The following is a 23,283-nucleotide window of genomic DNA, read 5'->3' on the forward strand; positions in this document are numbered from 1 at the left end:
TAGACCATTAAAAGTGTATGTCTCCCATGAAAAAAACATGTATCTTCTCAACAATAAACAATGCTATCATTGAAATGATTTTCCATTCATATTATACGAAAGATAGAAAAATGGACAGAATAGAAATTCTATCAATAAACAACAGCGTAATAGTCATTGAGTTTTTAAGGGAATGTTAGATTTAGGGTCACGGGCTTATGGTACATAAAAAATTCACAATAACTTCTGGAAATATCATTTACTTTCAGTGATCATTGTTGGTATGAACTGAATTAACTTTTCATAAAATGTATGTTCATACAGATTGTATATTTCCTTGAATTTTACATCTTAGGATGTATCTACATACATACATGTCACTTCTAGGTAAAAATATTAATAGAAAAAAATTGTGGTAATATTTCACATAACAATAACTAGACTTCAAGAAAACGGGAGTAATGTATTTGAAGTTTGGTAGCTCTTTTACTTTGTTGCTCAAGAGGAGTAATTCTAAACAAATTAATTAGTTTAACTGATGCTTCTAGCATTCTTTGGGGCATTAAGACTTTCATCATACCCGCCACTTCTTGCGAATGATAAAATTTCAGCACAGTTGAATTCAGATATTTAATACCTGGCAATTTGATTACTAGCAGTTAGTAGTAAGATTGATACTCTAGCAAGAGTATCATGGGAATATTGGTTTCAAGATGCATATGAAATAAATTTTTATCCACTGGTGATTGACCAAAATAGCCCAAAACAGGGGTTAATTTATTAAGATGACGGCTCACTGATGGGGGTCAATTGCACATTGCCAACTTTTAAAAATCCTGCCAATGAAAACTATGTTCTGTTGACAGCAATATTGTTTTTAATGATTTAATCCACAGCGTAAAGATGACTTGCTTCTCCAGGATGCAAAAACTAATGCCAATAAAACCAACACAAAGGAATTCCCATTGACCACAATAAGAAAATACTTTTGTTATCAATAACTCCTATTTCATTCCATGTAATGCAGCAATTTGGATGTTCCATGTGAGAAAAATCCTGAGCAATGGGTTTACATTATTGACCTGCCTGACTGCTTCATCTCAACATTAATAATTTTAAATTAATGAAATACTTTCTGGAGACAGGCTAAAAATCAGAATATGAATTATTAAATACTGAACGTCCATTGTTAATTTCAACCTACCAAAATAAAAAAAAAACTTGATTCAACTCAGTCAAGCATTTGAAAAAGCAGATAATGAAATTAGTTGTTTTATGATAAGCATGCAGCCATACTTAGCTGACATACCCTGCCAGCAAGTATGCAAAAAGAAGAATTTTTTCTCATTAATTCTTCTGTTGAGGCTATGTATTTGGCACTGATTTTCTATTAAAATACTTGAAAACTTACACATGGGAACAATGATGGACAAGCCATGGGGCTCTTCTCCTAAGATATCCTTCAACACTAGGAAAGTTAATACAGCTAGCTGCCTGTCACTCTCATCAATGTAGTGGCATAAAGCACTTGATACCCACAACACAATTGAAGCTCTGAGACATATTGTGTATACCCTATACACCATTCGGTGATTTCTTAGAAAAATGTCATCATAATGATACACGAGGTGATAGATAAATTCATGTAATATTTTTGGATACTGAAGTTCCTACATAGATCTAAGAAATGCCAGACAATGTTCATTTGATTAGCCATTGATCATCAAGGGCACTCTGTGGTGATTTAAAAATTATAATTCATGTGAAACCAGCCATGAAAAGTTGCCATACCTCAGCCACCAAAATGGCCACTACCCAAGAGACAAACTTAGACAGAAAAACTTTTCACTATTAAGCCATTCAACAAACCTTCCAAACTGCAAGAGCCATCTCAAAATTCAAGTTCTAATTGGTAATGGCACGTGGAAATGTATTCACACACATTAACATTCCACCAAGGTCCTCATCATTCATAGTAAGTACAGAATATGCTCTGAAAGGCTCCTTCTGTTTCACAATTAAGGTACTTGACAAAGCGCAGTGTCTCTTTGTCTCGGTATGTCAATGCCAAAGCATTGTCAACAGGGAAAACAGTCAGCAACTGAAATGAGAAATATAATAAAACTTATGAATAAAGGAGACAAACATAGGTATTATTATTACTGGTAATATATCGGTTAAGGTAGGTTTTGGATGGACACAAGCTACCAAACAGTATAGAGACAAATCTCCTTGCCACTACTAACAAAACTAAAGTCAAAATTGTACACTATAATCCCTCTTCAATTTCTCCCTTTATTCCATCCAACATTCCTAACCTATTCCTGCTCCATCCCCACTGGCCTAACATTCTCCCCTTTATGAGTCTTCAGCATCCCTTCGCCAATCAAAATGCTCTCCATTCATCTTTCCTGTGTTCTTTGGATTTCTCACAATGATCCCCTCTTCTATCACACCATACCTAGCAATTCCTCATTTGTTTTCCTTTCCCTCTAATTCATCTTTTCATCAGACCTACATTTTCATCACACATCCATCCTTCATCACACCTGCATTTTCAAAGCCTCCAATCTATGTCTATTATCCATTTTTTTCAGACAAATATACATTTTACAGAAAAAAAGAAGTACAAGTAAGGAACAAAAACAGATGAGAATGGCCTTTCTATGCGCGAGCAGCTTGATGGATCACAATTAGTGAACTGTCGCCTTCTGGCGGCATCTGTGAGAAGTAAAACACTGCCTTACTTGTGTGACTTGTCTCCGCACAACAGTGATTCTTGTCTGAGATTGCACAGGCTTGCTGCACTAATTCTTGCGTCAGTGAAAATGAAGGTGTAAGAGAAGCAGCATTGAATTTTGTTCTAACCTTGGGAAAAATGCAACTAAAACTTATGCAATGTTCCAAGAGGCATTTGGCAATGATACTGAGTCAGGCACAGTGTTTTTGTCAGTACAACCTGTTCCAGTCTGGACAAGCTTCGACTGATAAAGAACCAAGAAGTGGAACACCATCGACGTCAACTAATGATGCCCAACCAATCAATGGTGCGTATGATTTAGTGTGTGCAAACCATAAGTTAATGAACAGGGAGATTGCCAATGAAGTTGACATTAGTGTTGGATTGTGTTTCACCATTTTCACAGAAATTTTGGGCATGCAGCACGTCGTGTCAAAATTCGTGCCACAAGTGTTCATGGATGAACAGAGGGAAAACCATCTTGACATCAATGCAACAATTTCAGAGTATAAAATTCATTTGCCTTGACTGGGATTCAAACCCAGATCCCTTAATATCCGGTCGAGTGCTTCAGCCAGTTAGCTACTGAGGCGTCCTCTTAAACTCTGAAATTTTGGGGCTTTTAAAGGAACAAGATGTTGTAACGAAATACCTTACATACAATGTCACAGGCATTTGTATTCATTTGCGGCGCGCCACAGTCCACGAGGTTAAAGTCAACTTTTAAACATTTAGGCTGTTTATACCTTGACAAATTCCAAAGAAACTGCGGGAGATGCCGCAACAGTAACTTTTAACGGAGTCATCTGCTAATGTGCATTTCAATGCAACAATTTCAGAGTGTAAAAATCATTCGCCTTGACTGGGATGGGCGCCATCTCCCGCAGTTTCTTTGGAATCTTGACATCAGCCAGGAACTGCTTGATTGTTCAAGCAAGGACCGAAACTTCTTAAAAATAATTGTCACAGGCGACGAGGCCTGGGTTTATGATAATGACAGAAACCAAGGCCCAGTCTTCACAGTGGAAGGGACCATCTTCCCTACGATCCAAAAAAGCTTGGATGTGAAAGCAATCAAATGTGAAGGTGATGTTGATCATTTTTTTCAGTTGAGAAGGGATTACTTATTATGAATATCTAAAGGAAAAACAGTGAATGAGTAGTACTACATAGAGGTTATGAGAAGATTAAGACAGAAGCGACCACATGAAACCGTTGGAAGCATTGCATTGGCCGCCAAGGGCTGACTCTTAATGATTTAACATTATATGACTGGCTAATCGTGGACCTTGGAAATTAATCAATCATTTTGAGAAAACGTCAAAAGTGCAAATCAGGGGTAATTACTTTGTTTCAGCCAAGAGACACTAGGAAAATCCACAAAGTTCAGGGAAAACATCCTATTTCATTGAAAATTTGTTCTGAAATTCTTAAAAAAATTACTAAATTTTGGCTTAGAAAATATTTTCATAATGAGAGAAGTTTATAGCATAAATATCATCTGCTATTAGAGTCTTTTCTTTAAGATCACTCTTGATGACGCTAATTTTAGAAGAGATGGGAAATAACATTGTCCATTCAATACACTTGTATTTAGCATTCATCATGTTTCCATCACCAAACATGCAGGGTGTATTCCATTAGTAATGTGACCAATTTTTCCCAAATGTGAAGATGCCCTGTAGCACATTCTAAAAAGCTGGGCTAGGTAGAGGGGGATGTTAACTTCTAAACGCACCCGGTCTCTCGCGTTTGAGCTGCGAGAGCCAGAAAATGCACCCCCATGAGCCCTGTTTTGATAATATGTAACACGGCAGATCATTGATGGATAATTCGATGGAGCAATGCTTTTCTAAATTTGTGTTTAACTTGGGAAGTCCACCACCTAAATGTTTCTATTAATTCAGTAGGTTTTTGTGGGTTTCTATTAATTTCAGTTTAGGGAGTGATTACTTGTCTACATCAAAAACTCTCCGATGGCACAAGCCTTCTAATTTAAGTAATGAAAGAGTCTACCAAAGTAATGAATATTATGGAAAAAACCAGTTTTTAAACTCTATTTGGTAGCATAGCATGGGCTATGAACAAGTCTGATGAAAAATTGAAGACGGGGACTAGAGAAGTCAATATGACGGGATTACAAGTAGATCATGTGTGGGAACCATGCACTAATGAACCTTTATTTCTAAGAGATCTGCACTTTGATGAATCAAATTTCACGTACAAGAAAGAAGAAACTGGCCAAAAACATGAGGAAGACACAGAAGTGGAGTTTCAGAAAATATGAAAAAACGAGAACCTCTTCTATTCCATGCTATTATAAGTACAAATAGGGACATTTTCTGTCTTCGATAAAAATGGGAAAATAGACATCATAGGTAGCAAAAGAGATTTCACTGAATGAACTCCACTCCTGGATTCAATTAACAGCAGTTCTTTTTCATAATAATCACCCTCATTTTGTTTTCCAATGCCATGACTCTTTTCTTTCATTAGGAATCCAATGAAGCACTCAAATTTCAGCATTAACATTGAAAAAAGGATTTTTCCCATTTCCCATTGCAAAATGCACATGAAGTCATACACACACGTTATGAACAAAACACAAACACGGGCTATTTGCAGTCAACTCAACTTTTCTCTCACTGAAGGTTAGCAACCAATGAACTTTTCCATGAGTGTTCCTGTGAGATATTTTATTGCCCTAGGCCCCCATTGCTGTAGACTGTCAAAAAAGCAATTCTCCTTCTCACATGCAACTCAGGGTAATAAAACAACTTCAAGGACACCTCATACCTTCATACCACAGTTGATGAATTAGAAGAAGTATTCATTTTCTAAATAAATATCCAAAAATAATGTCTGTTGCTAGCTCCCATTTAAAGAACAATTGCAAACAAAAAGAAAAAATCTGTACTGGATTAATTCATAACAGTGCATTAATAAATATCTTTCCAAGAACACAGAAAGATGGATCAGTTTCCCTGATGTTCTTAAATACTGCAAAAACAAAAATTCATGCACAGTACACCTTCCATAGCAAGTCACATTCAATGCTACCTTTAACATTGTTCTTTTAGTGAAAGCTAGAGCTCTTGCCTCGTAGATTTTCTACTTCTCCTTGCCTCCCCCTTCATGAACTCCCTAATACACAATCCAAACTCAAAAGAAAACTGGCAATAGTAACCTTAATCATAATGCACCATACAAGTGAGATAAAAGCTTGATGCAACAAACATTTACATAAAAATACATTTACTTAAGAAAAACTCAAGTGTGAGTTTTTGAGAAATTACATTTTAAACATTTAACTACTGTTTAGACTAATGAAAATAAATGCAAATTTTTAATTGAAAGTACTTTTCGATGTATATTATACAGTTATCCATTGTAAGATTTTTTCAAAGCATTTTATCATGCATAATAAGTTACACTGACCCCTTTGGGGCCAACTTGATGTCATTTTCAACTTTTCATAAAATGTGCAAATATTGATTATTCACCAAAGTACTATACTATATGAGACTCGATTTTGAATAGGTATCATTTAGTAAAGAAGGTTAGTGTAAAAACTGGGAGGTAGCAAAAATTACACTTTTATTTTTTGAATTTACACAGAATGACTGTAATAAGTTTTGAATTAGGTACACCCGCCTGGAATTGCAAATAATGTGGAGAAAAAAGCAGTGACCTTAAATTTGAACATGTCCAAAGGAAAAAGATATAGATAGTATCAAAATAAATTTTAAAGTTAAAAGTGGTGTGCCATGATGAAGAAACAAATATTTATGGGGCATAGAGAATAAACAATGTGACCACAGAAAATGTGCAGCAATGAAAGCAAGGAAAAGTGAAAATTGAAGGTATAAAAACTGAAAGGCATTCATTTTATAAGACTAAGTGGGGTTGGGTAGACCTAATAACATGGTATAAGCTAGTAATCTTTATGTGGAAGTGCAAAGTTTCTTTTTCTACCCACATCATGAAGGAATTCCACAAAGTTAAGCCTGAAACTGTTATGTTTATTTAGTACAATTTCCTTCCATATTATATGGCAACTGATTTCCTAGCATGAGGTTGGCTTTCATTCTTTTATGCACTAGATAATAGAATGACAAAAACGATTATGTGGAAAATAAGCAAGGCCAGAAGAGGTAATTTTAAACTTCGAGCATGACCTAATGGATGGAAATCTATTGATGTGGGATATTATATTCATAATTCATTGGGATATATAATCTCTAGCATGACTGGTTAAGATTTTAAATAAAAAATGGAAGGCAAGCAACTGATGGTCTAGGGCTTTTAAACAGTGATTGAGAATTTCATAATGGCCCTCCGATTGAAATGATAACTAATAGCTTTCTAGATGCACATGACAAGGCTGTGGAAAATTCACAATTATCTCCGGAGTAAAATGGGTAATCCAGATAAGGTACCCATTTATTCAGAAATAGCAAAAAATTCCACAATAAATTGAAATGGTGAAAGAAGTGTCATCATAAAAACGTCATTTCCTCTGAAATTTGCTGTCATGTCGCACTAAGTTTTTCATTTGGTCAGTTTCAAAATAAAAAGTATACATAGTATCTACACTTTAATGAACTAGTTCATTGCCATCACAGGGGAATGTAGAGAATTTTCGACATAGATAAAAAAATACAGATTCACTCTCACTAACCTCTTCATCAGCATCTCGTGCAATGTAAGATGTCTGCCCACCAGCACCTTCTGTCCATAGGTGACTGTTGAAGTACAAGACTGCATCAAGGCCTGGCTGTTCAAATGTTGGATCTTTGTCAAACACAAGGGTATAACTACGATGTTGCCACCTCTGGACCTCAGCAGTGCATGCTGGGCCTTTCATCTTTCTCCCTGAAATGAAATAATGACATCATAATAAGAGGCAAGCATAAGTTGCTGATAACATTAACATGGGCACAAGAAATTATGTCATCAATGACATGTATTAACATCACTCTGTGATGGTCAGTTGACCACTTTTTATTTTCAGATTTGCCAAACTTCATTACTTTTTCTCATATCACCTTGACATTCGTTTTAGGTGAAGATCTTTTACTTTTACTGTTTCTATTTATTTAATTCTAATTATATAATTTACTTCCTTCCTAGCATGTCAAAAATCCAACGAAATTACATCCATAAAGATAATTAAATGTTTTTATAAAAATACAAGTTTGAAATACCTAGGTTTCCTTTAAAGTTTTAAATAATATTAAATGTTTAAATTTAAACATTTTTGTATTATCTCAACCTTCCCATAATCCTTTCCCTCACATTCACTAGCCCTGAGAATTCCATGTTCATTTCAATGCAAGCAAATACATATTTTTAATCTGCAACAAACATGGCGTAATCATCTACAATGTATTTTTTAATTGGTATCACATGACGAATATTAATCTTCATTAGTGACCATTTTCAAAAAATTCATTGTTTGCCAGCCATTAGTTTTATCCTGGAATTGCGATTGGTTTAGCTTTCTGAGGCAAGTATGTTTTGCCATTCACTTTATGAAGTAGTTCCACGTTCTTGTAAATCTATTATTCCACTCTAATAAAATGGCTGAAAACCGGAAAAAAATGTACTTTCCATTGCTAAAAAACTAAAATGAATCACAAATGAAAAAGGATAGTTTCTGTATACATTTGTTTATATCATGACCATATTTTCCTCATAATCAGCTATCTTTGTTTTCCGATTATCTATGACAATCAGGAGTTAACTGCAATTTGAGATACAAAGAAAAGTGTCAACATAGTGAGGAGTTGGCCAGGCACCTTAAGTAAATATATACTGAAAAGACTAGCGAAAACTTTAATTAGGAGTAAAGTTTTATATAGTTCAGAAATATGGCTTTTGAGGTAGGAAGATAAGCATAGATTGGAGGCCTTTGATATGTGATTGTGGAGAAGAATAGAAAAAATAAAATGGAGAGGAAAACAAATGATGAAGCTCTACAGATGCTATGGGCAGAGAGAAGGTTATTGGGAGATACCTGAAGAAGGCAGGGGACTACTAGTGGATATGGTAGATATTGAGAGACCAAGAGGATGCTGAAGACAGTAATAGGGGAGAGAACGCTGGGAATTCAATGTAGATGATGGAAAAGAGTAGGCAGTTTGGATGGAATTAAGGGAGATTAAGAATATAGAGCTAAAGAATGAGTTATTGTAATATGTAGTACTAGGATCCATCAAAAAACTACCCTATGCTCGAAGATTACTGGCAATAGTAATAATTATTTTGAGAAAATAGCAGCTCTACCTATCGCACCTGAAGGCGGTCAAATGACTGCCAGTTCTAAATGGGCCTTCCTTGTATGAACCAACCATGGATTTAAGCTGAGCCCCCAAAATTTTGCGAAAAAAATAATTTTTGAAGACTGTGTTGAAGCATTACAGGGATGTAAAACCAGCATAAAATACATCATACATTCAATTTTTACAAGGTTAATGTGAGAAATGGTGGTATTCATAAGTATATTGGTATTTTTTATACATAAATTTAACTTTCCATACCCTCATTGTAATGGTACAAATCTGTGGGAGTTGATTAATAATGTCTGGTGATTCATTTTTAGTAATTTTACGATGAACAGCTCTACGGAGTCACCTACACTGCTGTTTCTAGAGAGATTATTTTTTTTCTGAAGCAATCCAAAAGCAGAAAGGCTCATGACTAACAAATACTCAGTGGTTTCCTATTGCCACGTTGATTTTAATTGGGCAGCATCATTCAATTCCTTCTATATCAGATCTCACGGCAGTCATGCATGAATACCATAGCTCCATATCATCATCAATTTCCATCTCACTGCTACTCTAAATCTGCATACTCTATGCTAGGAATTTCTTAAATTTAAACAATTGTTTCATGAGTGGTCTGGTCTTTCAAAAAGTGATTTGCTATTACTTTTCGACCATCCCTCATTTAATCAACAATAAACATTTCATGAAGTGCTTTTCGGTTCATTTGTAGACAAGTTACAATTCCTGGAGTTGATAAATTTGTAGGAGAAGTCTATATTTACAAAATCAGTATCCAAAAATTTGAGCATTGAAATCATCTATTAAACATGTTTAATTACAACTGCGTGACCGTTACTGCTGCAGCAGTTTGTAAAGTGTCCAGGGCTGTTTAGGGGGTTAAGAGAGAAATAATATGTACTTCCTCCAGAAGTGCCTCTATGACTGAGATTTTGCCAGTATTTCAAAATATATCTATCTGTATTCTGGAAGCAGAGTAACATGAGCAATAAAACAGTTTTGATTCCAAGAGCTTAGGTGATGAATTTTGGCCCCATGCCTCAGTGAGTGGTTGTAATACTGTAACAGTGACATACTTTATTTACTTTATGATTGCCCCAAAACACAAAAGTACTGACAAAACCTAAAAAAGGCTATTTAACCCTTTGAGTACCAACCAATTTCTTAGGAACTATGCTAAAATTGCAAAGGTATTTTTGCTTATTTTGCAGTGGTTTAGGAAAAAAATTATTAATCGCAATTGAATATAGTTACATACTCAAAAACTCAAGAAAACTTTTATTATATTTGTTTTCATCCTATAAATATATTCTTTGCTGATTCTATCATTAAATATTATTAGAAAAAAATATTGAACAAAATATATAATGTTAAAAAAAATTGATGTTAACTTTGAATACATAAATGAAAATAATTTTTAACTTTTAAGAATAAATCTAACATATTTGGTATGCTCTCTGATTGCACAGAAAAATCATCCGTCTAGGTTCATAAGTCATTGCAATACAAAAATTTAAACTTTTCACAAAAAAAAAGCTTTTAGTGACACTGGAATCACTAACAGCTGTGTTTTCCTACACTTAGCACACACTGTATTTGATCGTTTTATAGGTCCTCCATTTTTGTTATGGCATACAACACACCTCAAATTTCTACCTGGCAATCTTTGCAATAATGCACCATCTGCTTTTACTAGATGTTTCGTTTACAGCATTGAGATTTACCTAGTTACTCTTCTTTTCTGCCAGCCATTCTTCAATTGTCTGAATAATGGATGAAGTGAATTGGAAATGGGACATTCTTTAGCCTGATGTTATCTTTTTGCATACTATATTACAATTTAAAATCATCCTGGCAAAGATGCTGTTGACCACCTTTTTCCAATACTTTAACTTTAGACTTCTTCTTTTGTCTAAGTAGGTGTAAAGCATCATGTCTAATACATCTACTCCTCCCATGAATTTACTGCATTGATTTATATTTGCAGGTTTGGATATTTCCCTTTCTTGGTCATATCGTGTTCTGCACAGGGTTACATTCTCAGCAACTGCATTGGTTGAAAGAAGCAACACTGGTTTATTTTTAGATTTTTTTCTCAATACCCACACAAAAGCACCTCATTACTGAGGAAATATTTTACTTGTCCTACATTATAACCTGCTGCAATATCCTTTGGCAGGCCCCTCCTGTTTGTTCTTATTGTTCCAGTAAGGTATGTTGAATTTTCAAACAGATATTTTGCTAGAGCAATGCCGGTGAAAAAGTTGTACGTTACCACAAGATAACCTTTATTTAGCTAGTTCCCTAGTTGGAGCAATTCGGTCACCACTACCTGACCAAGGCCTTTCTTTTTGACCCCAACCCTTTCTTCACCACATTTTGCCAAAACTTTATTCCAAAACTTTATTCCCCACTTGTGGTGTTTCATGTTAGGAAGATATTGAGTTAGGGTTGAATGACTTTTGGTGCCTGATAAGGACTCATTAATGAATAAGTCCTGGCGTGGTGTGCAATGAAATCCGAACAACCTATTTGCATGCCCAACAAGAGGGATGAATTTAGAACAGGGATCATAATTATGGTGAACTGGTGGAAATGGTTACTTATTGTTAACAAGATGAAAAAATTTCAATATATCATTTGCAATCTATTTCTAGAGAACATATTCCCAAACCATGGAATGGCTCTACTATTCCTAACCCAGTAAGAAAATATGGTAGGCTGTCGTGTAATTCCCATTTCCAACAGCACAGCCACAAATGCTTTCATTTCAACGATGGTTGCTGGCCTCCATTCTCTGACTCTAAGATTTAGGGGAAATATGCTGCTGTGAACCCAAAAACTGATTCGCTATTTGTTTCAGCAACCATTAGATTCCACAATCTCAAATTGAAAAACATGTCAAAATATTCCATAGGTTTCCAAAATATTCCCATTGTGGGGATGAGCAAGCTTTGGACAAGGTGATTCAGGAAATGAAGGTCCGTGCTGCACATATAAATCTTGATCAGGTTGTGTTTCGATAAACACAGGAAAACTAGAATTGTTCAAATCTTCAACATTTTCACATATGCTGTCCCTCGCTGAACTTTCATGAATTACAGGAATTTGTTTACATTTCAAAGGAACAGCAGCATCACTGCAATCACTTTCTGACTCTGTTGTGATAGTATAGTCTTGATTACTTGCACAAGGACATTCCTCTCCAATATCTTCAGCAGAATCTTCTTCTCCAATGCAAGTATTGGCATATTTAGCAATATCATCGTCACTAATAAAAGCTGACTAAGATGCAGATGCCAAAGTTTTACGGCTACAAAATGTAAGTGAACTTTAAAAAATCGTAGCACATGTAAAAACATAGGCATATGAATGCCAGTGGCCAATTTTGAAACATACATTCAGCATCATACAAATTCTGCACTTACATGCCATCTATGAGTAAACTGTAAATTACTAGGATCTAATAGTGACACTACCAGGAGCACAATAGTGCTCCTAGCACTTTTGGCAAAAGAGGAGAGGAGCACGATTATGCTCCCCGGCACTGTAAGGGTTAAGCGCTCACCACACCAAGTGGACAAACCATTAAATAGCCCCTGCCATCTCCGACCATATGGTCAATAGAACATCAGTCTCGAGGTTGCTCAGTTCTAGTTTATTTGTCTTAAGTAACAATGGTCTTGATAGACTGACTATATAAAATAATATTTCCTTAAGCCATAAACAATTTTTTTTACACCACAGTAAAAGAAAACAATGGGGGGGAATATTGAAATTGGTGTGGTGATTTATGGGGAAAGTTAATCCCAGGCCAGCAAACAGACGCATTCAAAATACTAAGACGTTCACATTTACAGAGGTGGAGGGTTTTTCTCGAGTAGATAATCAAGGAAATCAATCCCATTGCCAGGAACTATACTTGGGAACTTACAAAAACACACACAGTCACACTGGCTAGCCTAAAGTGGTTTACAGGGAAATTTTTCTTTTGCCTCTGGGCTACCTTAACCACCTATGTGTTAACAAGTAAAAGACTGAATAGGTTTGCGAAGTATTTAACCCAGATGCCAAGGACCTACTTTGGTGAATAATATGCGCACACACACACACTCACTCACTCAGGTATTAAAGAAAGGCAATGCCAACATTCAGGAATATGAAGTAGACAAAACACTGGATGGCCAGATGGCTTTGTCAAAACCAAAAATGGTAGGGAATTAAGCAAAAGAACCTAGGGCTAATCAGTTCGCCTGTCTGCGTATTTATAAGTTTCCAAATATGGTCACCGAAAATATGATTCATTTCTTTGTAAACCTTTTGGGAAATACTCCCCATGTAACAGTGAACGTCTTAATAGTTAGAATGTGTGTCAAATCACAGGCAAGGGATTAACTTTTCTCATAAATCACCACACCAATTTCTATATTCCCCTCCCTTTTTTTCCTTTCCCTACGGTGCAAAAACCATTTATGGCTTCAGTAAATATTATTTAATATAGGCAGTGTAAAAAGAGGCTGTAAGAAGCTCAATGTATCCTTTCCAATGGTCTTGATGCTGTTCAGACTAAGGTCTTTCATTATTGATGGCAGGATGAATACGCCCACCCCCCTGTGTTTCACGAAAATAACCCAAAATGACATGAGCTAAATGGGAAATTCATCAGTACCAAAATACCTTTGTTAGAACACCATCTCTCCCAGCCATTTTGCCAACATCATTGCATAGTAGGGTTACTTGCTGTAAAGTATTTACTTAAGAAATTTGTACTATCTTGCAGCCAAGTATGGCAGGGTTTTTCCCATAGAAAAGGTCGGCATACAGTCGTTAGTAAATTTATATTTTAGACTCCAAAATGGTTTTAAAAACACTAAATAACCTCAAAAATGTTCTTTGAATAGAAAAAAAGCAAAACGTGACAATATTCTGAAAATAATTTTCATGAAACTTGAAGTAAGTTTCGAACTGAATTGGGGGAACAAAATAAGTGAAAGGATGAAATGCAGTGTGCCAAGAGCATGAATTGAATGCAGCATTGAGAGAACTGGCCTCAGATTTACGAACTTAGGTGACTCCAGGCCATATTTTCATAGACTGTGCATTCATAGTCAAGATTAAATCTGGATTAGACCACGTGATTTCTGGATCGTTAGAACAAGGGGAGAAGTTCTCCAAAATGGATATAGCGGAACCGACATCTCTTTGGCCCTAAATAGGTTCTTAAACCAGCAAGTACGCACGACGCAGGAGGAAAAAGAGAAGACAATAGCCAGGGCCTCCTTGTCATATGTCTCCTCAATTTATGAAAAAATATCCAGGATACTGGCAAAGCACAAAATCGAGGCAGTCCACAAACCACCAAGAAAAATTAGAAATTTTCTTACCAGAGCCAAGGACCCAATCGGCCTTAAGACCCCAGGCATTTACCAAGTTCTGTGTGCCAACAGAGTTGCCTACATTGGAGAGACAGAGCGGACCACTGAGACCAGGTTAAAGGAACACCTATGGCTGGGCCAGTTGGAGAAGAAAGCAGCCATCGCTGAACACAGCATCGGAAAGGATCATTCTATTAACGTAAATGGGACAAAGTTACTTGCCTACACCGGTGGTTACTGGGACCAAATAATTAAAGAATTGAAATAGGAATGGCAAGACGTAATTTCAACAAGGACTCCGGCTATTCCTTCAGCAACACATGGAAATCGGTGCTGAAGAAGGTTAGAAAATGGCAACCAACCTCTTCTTTTTCTTCCACCACGGATCATGAATCACCTGATCAGTGGGCTCATGTACATGTACGGGCTCCTGTATATAAGACGGCCAAATGCAGAGTGGTGCCCTGTCAGTTGTATTGCTATATTTATAAAACTGTTATTTTTATACTTGTTACTGTTTAACTCTGAACAACTACTTGGATAAATTAACACCTTTGACACTGAAGAGTGGCACTCGTCTACCCTGAGGACGATGCTCGAGTCGAGCATTGAAACATTGGCCAATATGGAACCCCTGACCCAAGAAAACTTCATCATGGGAGGTTCAACGTTGGGACCTCTAATGATGTTCATTTCAATCAAGGCAAAATAAAAAGCAGAACATCCTGAATTGAAGTTTAATATGAATAATATGAGGGTATTTTCTTTGGAAAAAATGACTGCACATACATAAATAAATAAAAGACTAATTAATGCATGTCTACTATACACGGCTCAGCCACAAAAGGTCTCAAAATATAGCACCTGCAGATAAGGGGATTCTACTTCGGCCAAACATTGGAAATGAATTTAGTGGATGGTGCAATATCCTGCACTGAAAATAGAAGATAGGTCTGAGTGACAGGCCAATTAAATTGATTGTTTTGGACAGATCACTGTGGTGAGAATAATTTTAGATTGAGTCACTGAGGTTACTCTTAACGTATGTTATGCCATATTATTAAGGGAAAATGTGAGAACTTACTTTTTTCATCACTGCTGGAACTTGCCTCTTCGTTCCTATTAGGCAAAAGATCAAGCTCGGTCACAGCAGCCATAAACTCAAATAACGCTGGTGAGTTTAAGAGTTTGAGGAAACTTTGTACAATAGATGGAAGCCCTTCTCTGCTAATTTCATAATTTCTATAAAGTGAAAAAACAAAAATGTTACAGTACTCATTGCCATCAGTCTTAAAACACACACTAACCTCAATTTATTAAGATCATATTATGTACCATAGCTGGCAATTTTATACCAATGTGCAGTCCCAAAATGCAGTTTGATCTGCAATTACAGATGCGCAGCCTCATCCCTTTGGTCAGCTTCATAGGAGTCATTTAACTGACAGTAATTTAGACTATATTAAGTATCACAGAATTTAGGTGGAATTTGTATCGCTAAAATCTTTGAGTATTCCAGACCAAGGTCAATTTTCATGAATGTCTCTGCATTTTTGCTACCTTCCATTTGATGAACTTTGATTAGAATCTGCTAATAACAGTTGCATACCTTTTAATTAGTAGTAGGCAAGCAACAAAAGTGAATCATATGACTTTTAGTGTCAGGTATATGCATAGATTGATATTTCCTACAATCTTGCTGAGCATTAATGCAAGAAGTGTACCATTTTACTATCTCATTTGAAGATACAGAAGAGGATGTTTTGCAGGATGCTTTCAGTGAAATGAGATGCTTTGGGCCGAAATGGTCTGATTAAGTTCTTTTCAGATCTACTACTACAGTGGCAATTAGAAAGATCAAATGCAAATACTTAAGCAACTGAAATGCTTGTGTTCTACTACATGTACAATTACAATCATACACGAAAAAGATTTTTAAATGTTGAGGGTAGAGCATTCTGAGTAATATACCAAATGGAATGCAAATTCTAACATTACAGTTTAATTCCCTTCCCTTTACCACCTACAGTTTCGAGGAAAGTTTCTGTATTCAGGAAAATTACTTGCTTGCTTTATTACTTAAAAATTACATTATTTGTCAAGAAGCCTAAAAACATCACCCAATTTGAATCCAGGATGCATTTTATGGCCAAATACTAAAATCAACGAACTACCCCACTATGGGCATGATATTAAGTACTCATTTTGACTAGAAAGAATACTACAATAGCATCTTTGTTCCAAGCTCAAGCCTTGATACTCAATGAAAATAAAAATGTTTCGTTAGACCTTGAAGTGATTTTTTTCATCTATTACTTTTTCGTGTAGTCAATACTCTTAGTGTATATTATACAAATGAACAGATGGCTTTTTCAGGAAATCTTTATAAAATGAAATTTGCTAACCAAATGTTTCACTTTCTACTGCAGGATATCTTTTGCCAGGCCCATTATACACATTGGGTGGCCACTGCTATTAATGCACAATAGATAACATGAAAACTTGAAGCAAAGAGAAACCTCACCTCCTGTTAGGTGGCCCACGGCATGTCCAAGGCAGGTCTTCAAGGGCCAGCGCCTCAGCCAACTCTACATACTTTTCAGGCCTCAAGAAATCCTGAAGAAGTATCTCAGAGTCTGACTCAAACTTGGCTCGAATGGCAGCTTGAGTAGCATGCTCAAGGTATGATGGGTTAACCCAAGCAGCTATCTCGTCACACTGAAGTAAAAGGGCAAACTGTGATTTGATCCTACCGTAAAAGTTACTCAATATTAATGAGTGACACAATGCAGTTGATGAGTAAAACATTCCAAAAAATATTAAAAAATAGCATGGAATCACCTGCTGAATGTTATGGGTTTCTGGCCACTAATAGAACTAACCAACCAAGAAAGAATTAAAATTTAGCACATACCACCAAAATATTTATATGCTTATGAATGAAACGGGGATACAATAATGAGTAATATGTTCTACCAATAAGATACACCACAAGGTGAGATTGGAATTCATTTTAAATCCAGAATAACAAGGGACAATTCTTTAGATTCTTTCAATTGAAAAGGATGACACTCACTGCAGGAAATGAATTTCGACAGAATTATAAGTACAAATATGAGAAAACATAGTATGCTATTATCAAATGCAATTGATATATATCTCGACTAACTGACATTTTATCTAGTTGAAATCACTCCCAAGGACATACCTCTCCATCACAGGGTAACTTTCTTGGAAATGGCATACTCATGTAGGGTGTAGGAGGCCTTAGAGGAGGACCATGAAACCAACCACTGACTGAGAGGCGTGTTTTATCCCGAGTTAGCACCTCTGAAACCTGAAATAAAACCCAAAGTATGATATCGCAAATGCAGATAAATTTTTTCTTCATCGATACTAATATTTATGCAGACATATAAATCTGAATATGTCAACATTTACTTCGGCATGTGATCCATTCACACATTTTTATTTTATGAACCATAATCAAAGGTCAAAGAAAACCACCAATTAAATATGTATTTGAATGGTTACTAGCCACAGCATCGCGAAATGCAGTTAGCCAGTGGACATTCAAATGGTGCTTTGAAACATGTGGATTTGCTGCAAAGATAAGATCTTGGTGAATCTTTTGATATAGATGAAATATTACAGAATGATTTGATTTCAGAGGAGAATGGGAAACCAGGCTACATTATTAGATTTTTAGGTAAGCATTTTAATTGATGGTTTATTCACAATAGTTCACACAAATTTCAATGAAGATTATAATCAGAGAAGTTTCATCTTATAGGGAAAATCAGGATGATTGACAATGCCTGCAGACACATTAAATGTCATATTTACTAAAATTTCAAAACTGCAACCTATGAGAGCCCATAATTTCTACAAAGTTAAACTTGATGCCATTAAAGTTTGAAGACTGACAACAATTTGAACACGTGACTGAATGATATTTAGCAAAATCGGTGCCCCTATTCTCTAATATTGAACAGAATCACTCTAACCTTTTATGTCTGATGATATACTATTATACACACGGAATAATACTACACCAAACAAGGAGTAAATTGAATTGGAAACATTTAGAAATATAAGATGAGTAACTTTGGTATCTCTAATGAATTCTTACACACACAACACTCCCACAAAAACCACATACCTGATGGAAGGAAAGATGAGAAACTTCAAAGAAGACGATAGAGTTCCACTGAGGGACAAGAGACCGTGCTACCTTGTCAGGCTGGCCATAATCTGAAAAATTAATTATGCACAGCTTAAGTTACTAACTAGAGAAAATTATGTTTTAATGCCTTAAACTATCACATGCTAATGTTAATAATAACCTCTATCAAGAATTATGCACATCACATTTTTACATGTTGAATGCTCAAGTTACATAGTGTTTCCCTAACAACTAAATTATGAGAGCTGTTAAACTGTTCATAAATTATTTATTAACATAACTATTTGAGCAAAAATTCCATTGCACGATATGGCTTTAGCTTAATGTGTAATGTACATGTGGCATAAGTTGCATTGATTTAACTCCAGTATTGCATCAGCAGCAGCCATTTCAAGTTGAAACATAAAAAGGTTGCCAAAAGGAACAACGCAAGTAACAAGCAATGAGCAATAAAATGCATTGAAAATTTACTTTTACCAGAGCAAATTATCAACTAAGGCCTTTGTAATGCTACATATGGCTTATGGGGTCTTTTTTTCCACATAGTAGAGCTAAATTATAATTAAATATTTTCAAATACGTGAGACAATTTCAAATTAAGATTGACCCAGAACTCTACGGTCACTGCTCTTATCTTGTATTAACTATTTAAAGTTACTTTTTAATTTCTCCACTACCACTGCTGTTAAGCAACCACTTATGTACACTTCAATGCCATAGACTTTGAACATCAATAAAGAGAAGCATTACTTATGAATACTACTGCACTTCAAAAGTTTGTATATTTGCATAAGTAAAAATGCTTATGAATGATTTCCTTAACTAGTATCTTTAAAGTCAACTGCTTTAACCACACTTAGCACACTCAGCATTTTCTCTCAGTGTGCATAAACTTATTTGCTATTTGTTTTTTTAACTGTATTCACATTTGTGAGTTCCTGATAATATGTCACATATTATGTCTAGCAAACAAAATTTATTTTGACTAATTATTCCTTCTTATCCTAAGTTTACTTTTTCTATCATTAAAATTATGCAAAATATAATACCAGTATGTTAAATCGAAGCATAATTGCAGTCACCAGTCATCTCAGTGACCCCTCAAGACACACACCTACCAAAAGCATTATTATGGATTTATTTCAATTTTGTACTAGGCTATTACCACCACTGGGGTTGGGCATGTTACATTGGTAATTCAACTGAATCTTGCAGAGAAGGGAGAGTGGAGAAATAAGCAAAGGTAACATCATTCCTATCCCTAAAATTAAAACCAGGCTTAAATAACTTATGAAATAATTCAACTGAGGTCCTTTTCCAAGGCATACTTAAAGACTGTTTATCACTGAATATTGGAGGATATTATGCCAATGATAAAAACACAACGTGCATCAAGTATTTCAATACATCAGATACTTAAGAATGCTACCTTCTTGGATAAATGGATTGAGAGTTTGCATTTCCCATTAGTTATATTTTCTAACATTTACTTAAAGGATATAAAACTTAAGACAATATTTTTTTCATTGCACTATATTCATGCTACCATGATCTTTTCATTCTTGAAGAACATATTATAACACTAGCACAATCATATTACATGGGTCTATGTGATGTCATAATTCATAATTTAAAATATGGCTATTATTAATGAACAATTTAAAAGTTGACAAAATGATGAACCTTTCTCCTGATATATATTCCTTTAACATACATATGTTTTGGTAGCTTTAGGATATCTAACAGCATGAAGCAAAAAACTGCACTAACAAAAGATAGATAAAACTAATGACTCGACTACTGACTCATTACATCCACAGCACTGCATACAAATATTACTTTTAAGTGAATGTCCTCAGACAGCTCTGTACTCATGTCTAATGCAGTGTATTATGGGTAAAATTTAACTGATAAAATAATTAGCAGCCAGCTCTACAATAAATCATTCTAGTTTCCATGTGTCAAGGTCATAATCCAGCGTCTTTATATGAGGGTGCAATTTTCACCAGCCACAGCAGCTTTGCACAAGTTATAACTACCTCGCGTTCCAAAACATGGACTGATAAATTGATTTCACCAAGCCCTTTGCAACTTGCCCCCAGAGTACCTTGGATGTAACAGAGTTTTATGGAAGCAATTCACTGTTATAATTCAATATTGTCATTATTCACCATCAATATCAAACAAATCCAATGTTCCACCATCTTCTTTTTCCCATGAGTTGACCATGTATAAAATGAATGCTATTCGTCTTCCTTCACACTGATCATCATGGCACAAAAGAACATCTGGAAATAAGAAAATCAATTGACATTTACTCTAAGAATATATGAAACACTTAGAGATAGCTTTGCTACGAGGTAGCTGAGTATATGCTATTATTGAAAGAAGAATGAATTATTATCTCTCAGTTAAAAATTTACTGAACAGTATACGAATATCACAGTTGCCCTGAGGAAGTACATCCACAGCTTCAAGTCAACAAAATTACCTGTGTAGTCATATCTCGAGCTTGTCACATCAATTTTGTGATTAAGAGGTATACCAGTGACTGATCTGAGCCAGCCAATAAGACACTCGTGGAAGAAGTTATGAAGAGAGACTATGTGTGGAGATTGAGAGCTGCCCAAATCTATTGACTGATGAAATTGATAGAGATCGTTACTTTTCTCCGAATATTCCACATCGTACAACTCCTCCTTTAAACCTTCAAGGAAATCGGCATCATGGCAAAAATTTCGGATGACACAATGCCTAAATGGCTCACTTCTGAACTCAATGTCAGGTGCTAAAAAAATAATCCCATAAATGATTAGAAAACCAAAATAGACAGCCAAACTCAAATAACATTGACGCCTAACGGCAGCCAATTACAGTACGAGAAAATAACAACCGACATATTTAATTAAACTGAAGTACGTTAAATTCTTTCAGCGGATTACACGCAATTCTTATTGATAAACAACAATAGTATTTGACTCGTGCTTACACAAAAAGAGCGAATAATGACAACCAAATCATCTAGCCACTTACCTAATATCAAATCTTTACCACTTGTCCAACTCTCGAAAAGCTTTGATTTCAAGTTTTCATCGCTAAGTTGACTTCTGAGTGAAACTTCAGGGGCCACTCTTTTAATTTTAACATCATTTTCACTTGAAATGGTTTCCTTATTACGCTTTAAACTCATTTTCACATGAAAAACGTAAACGTTGGTCTTCCTTCACTGTTTAACATCTCGCATGCAAAGCCGAGGTTTAAAGATCTTAAAATAGCAAAAATGCCGGTGCCTACTTTTTCCAATTACAAATTGAATAAATTACAAAAAAGATAATCACAGGTAAATGTAGTTCCTAATAATTAGTACAACATACGCAATATCGTATATACACAAACAATAACCTACGCCATGACTGTGGCCGCCGAAACATGCGCTTTGTGGTTTTGTGCTCCCCCAATATTTTTCCACTTACATGCTGTCGTGATTATCGTTATGAATTTACCTTCACACGAAATGAGATAAGGCCATTAAAAATTTAAATTCTGAGACAACATCAAAATAAAGGTATACAGATGTTTTACTTGATTCAATTGTGGTATTGGTTTCCGCCATATGCTGGCGCCAAATTTCAAAGTTTCCATTGGTATCTATCTCATTTTGCCGTTAGGTCAAATTAGAGTTTTTAACTAATTGCGTTAGCATGTTATTCGTGGTGGAAGATGAAGTTTTACGGGTAATTACGCATAAACTTTTTGCATTCTCAACGTAATTACATTATTAAATTGAGTGGTAGTCGACTTATTCCAAATGTTACGGACTTAGAGAAGAATGGGAAGAGAAATAATTTTCGTGATAAATAATGGAAGATTTTCTTTTACTGACAATGTGGGATGACTAACACAGAAAAGTTTCCTGGAAATTTTAGCTTAATTCAAAATGCCTTTTTCCTCGAGACATTCTCTGTCATCATCTGTCGAAATGGCGAGTATTATGCGTAGTAATCATATATTGCCAAGATCGGTTGAAAGGAAGCAGGCAACAAAAACCTGTATCACGCCAATGGAAGGATTTTTGAATTTTAATGATTATAATTACTCGGCGATCGAAGTTTCTACAATTTTCGAAAAAAAGGTACGCTTCTTTATTGCTGATGATTTTGACCTATGCTTTCTAAAAATTCCAAGTTTTGTAGTTAATTGTCCTTTATTTGAATTCGGTTTCTAATTAAAATATATATTATGTATATCTTCCCTTGGTATTGTTGGGTTTTGTCTGTGGGTGAAAGTTTTATAAGATTGGCATGATGGAACAAATATCCAACCAAATAAGCCTATACCTAAAGCTTCTTTGTACCCATAATGTAGTATTTTAGAAGTTCCTCCTCGATAATCATGAACCCTACATTACTACTGTTAACTATATCTTTGCCCCTTTGGAATGAAAAAGAAGTTCAGTTTTTCCATGTTCTATTAGTTTTTATTGTGGAGATTGATAATTTGCATAATTATTCTGACCTATTCCAATCAGCTATCCTCAGAGTTGAGGTAGTCATAGTCCTAAAATATTTGTTAAATACAGGGAAAATGGAAGGTATATGATTAAAAAACATTGCCTAGGAGAAGAATTGATTTTTAAAACATTCCTATAAAGTTTACAAGATGTGAAAACCATCCAATCTTAAATTATATATGTCCCTCTACATCAGACTGGAC

The 23,283-nt window shown here is 35.3% G+C and overlaps 1 protein-coding gene across 1 annotated transcript; it reads right to left on the reverse strand.

Moving 5' to 3' along the window:
- Positions 1-1,608: 1,608 nt before the first annotated feature.
- On the reverse strand, positions 1,609-21,982 carry sud1 (Prolyl 3-hydroxylase sud1). The gene is made up of 9 exons (XM_071588616.1): positions 21,604-21,982; positions 21,062-21,358; positions 20,742-20,858; positions 18,547-18,638; positions 17,593-17,721; positions 16,909-17,102; positions 15,469-15,626; positions 7,401-7,594; positions 1,609-2,080 (listed from the first exon to the last, which is right to left on the reverse strand). The coding sequence occupies exons 1-9, from the start codon at positions 21,758-21,760 to the stop codon at positions 1,946-1,948; spliced, it is 1,473 nt and encodes a 490-aa protein (XP_071444717.1). The 5' UTR covers positions 21,761-21,982; the 3' UTR covers positions 1,609-1,945.
- Between the last annotated feature and the right edge of the window lie 1,301 nt (positions 21,983-23,283).

Source organism: Hetaerina americana, unplaced genomic scaffold, assembly GCF_022747635.1.
Source record: "Hetaerina americana unplaced genomic scaffold, ioHetAmer1.1.p SCAF_3, whole genome shotgun sequence".
Lineage (NCBI taxonomy): Eukaryota > Metazoa > Arthropoda > Insecta > Odonata > Calopterygidae > Hetaerina > Hetaerina americana.

Excerpts from the sequence above, each read along its gene's own strand:
- sud1 (XM_071588616.1), bottom strand. The coding sequence starts at position 21,760 with ATGAGTTTAAAGCGTAATAAGGAAACCATTTCAAGTGAAAATGATGTT. Across the intron at positions 18,639-20,741 it reads GGATTTGTTTGATATTGATG|ATTATGGCCAGCCTGACAAG; the intron begins GTGAATAATGAC and ends TTAATTTTTCAG. Across the intron at positions 15,627-16,908 it reads CGTGGGCCACCTAACAGGAG|AAATTATGAAATTAGCAGAG; the intron begins GTGAGGTTTCTC and ends TTCACTTTATAG.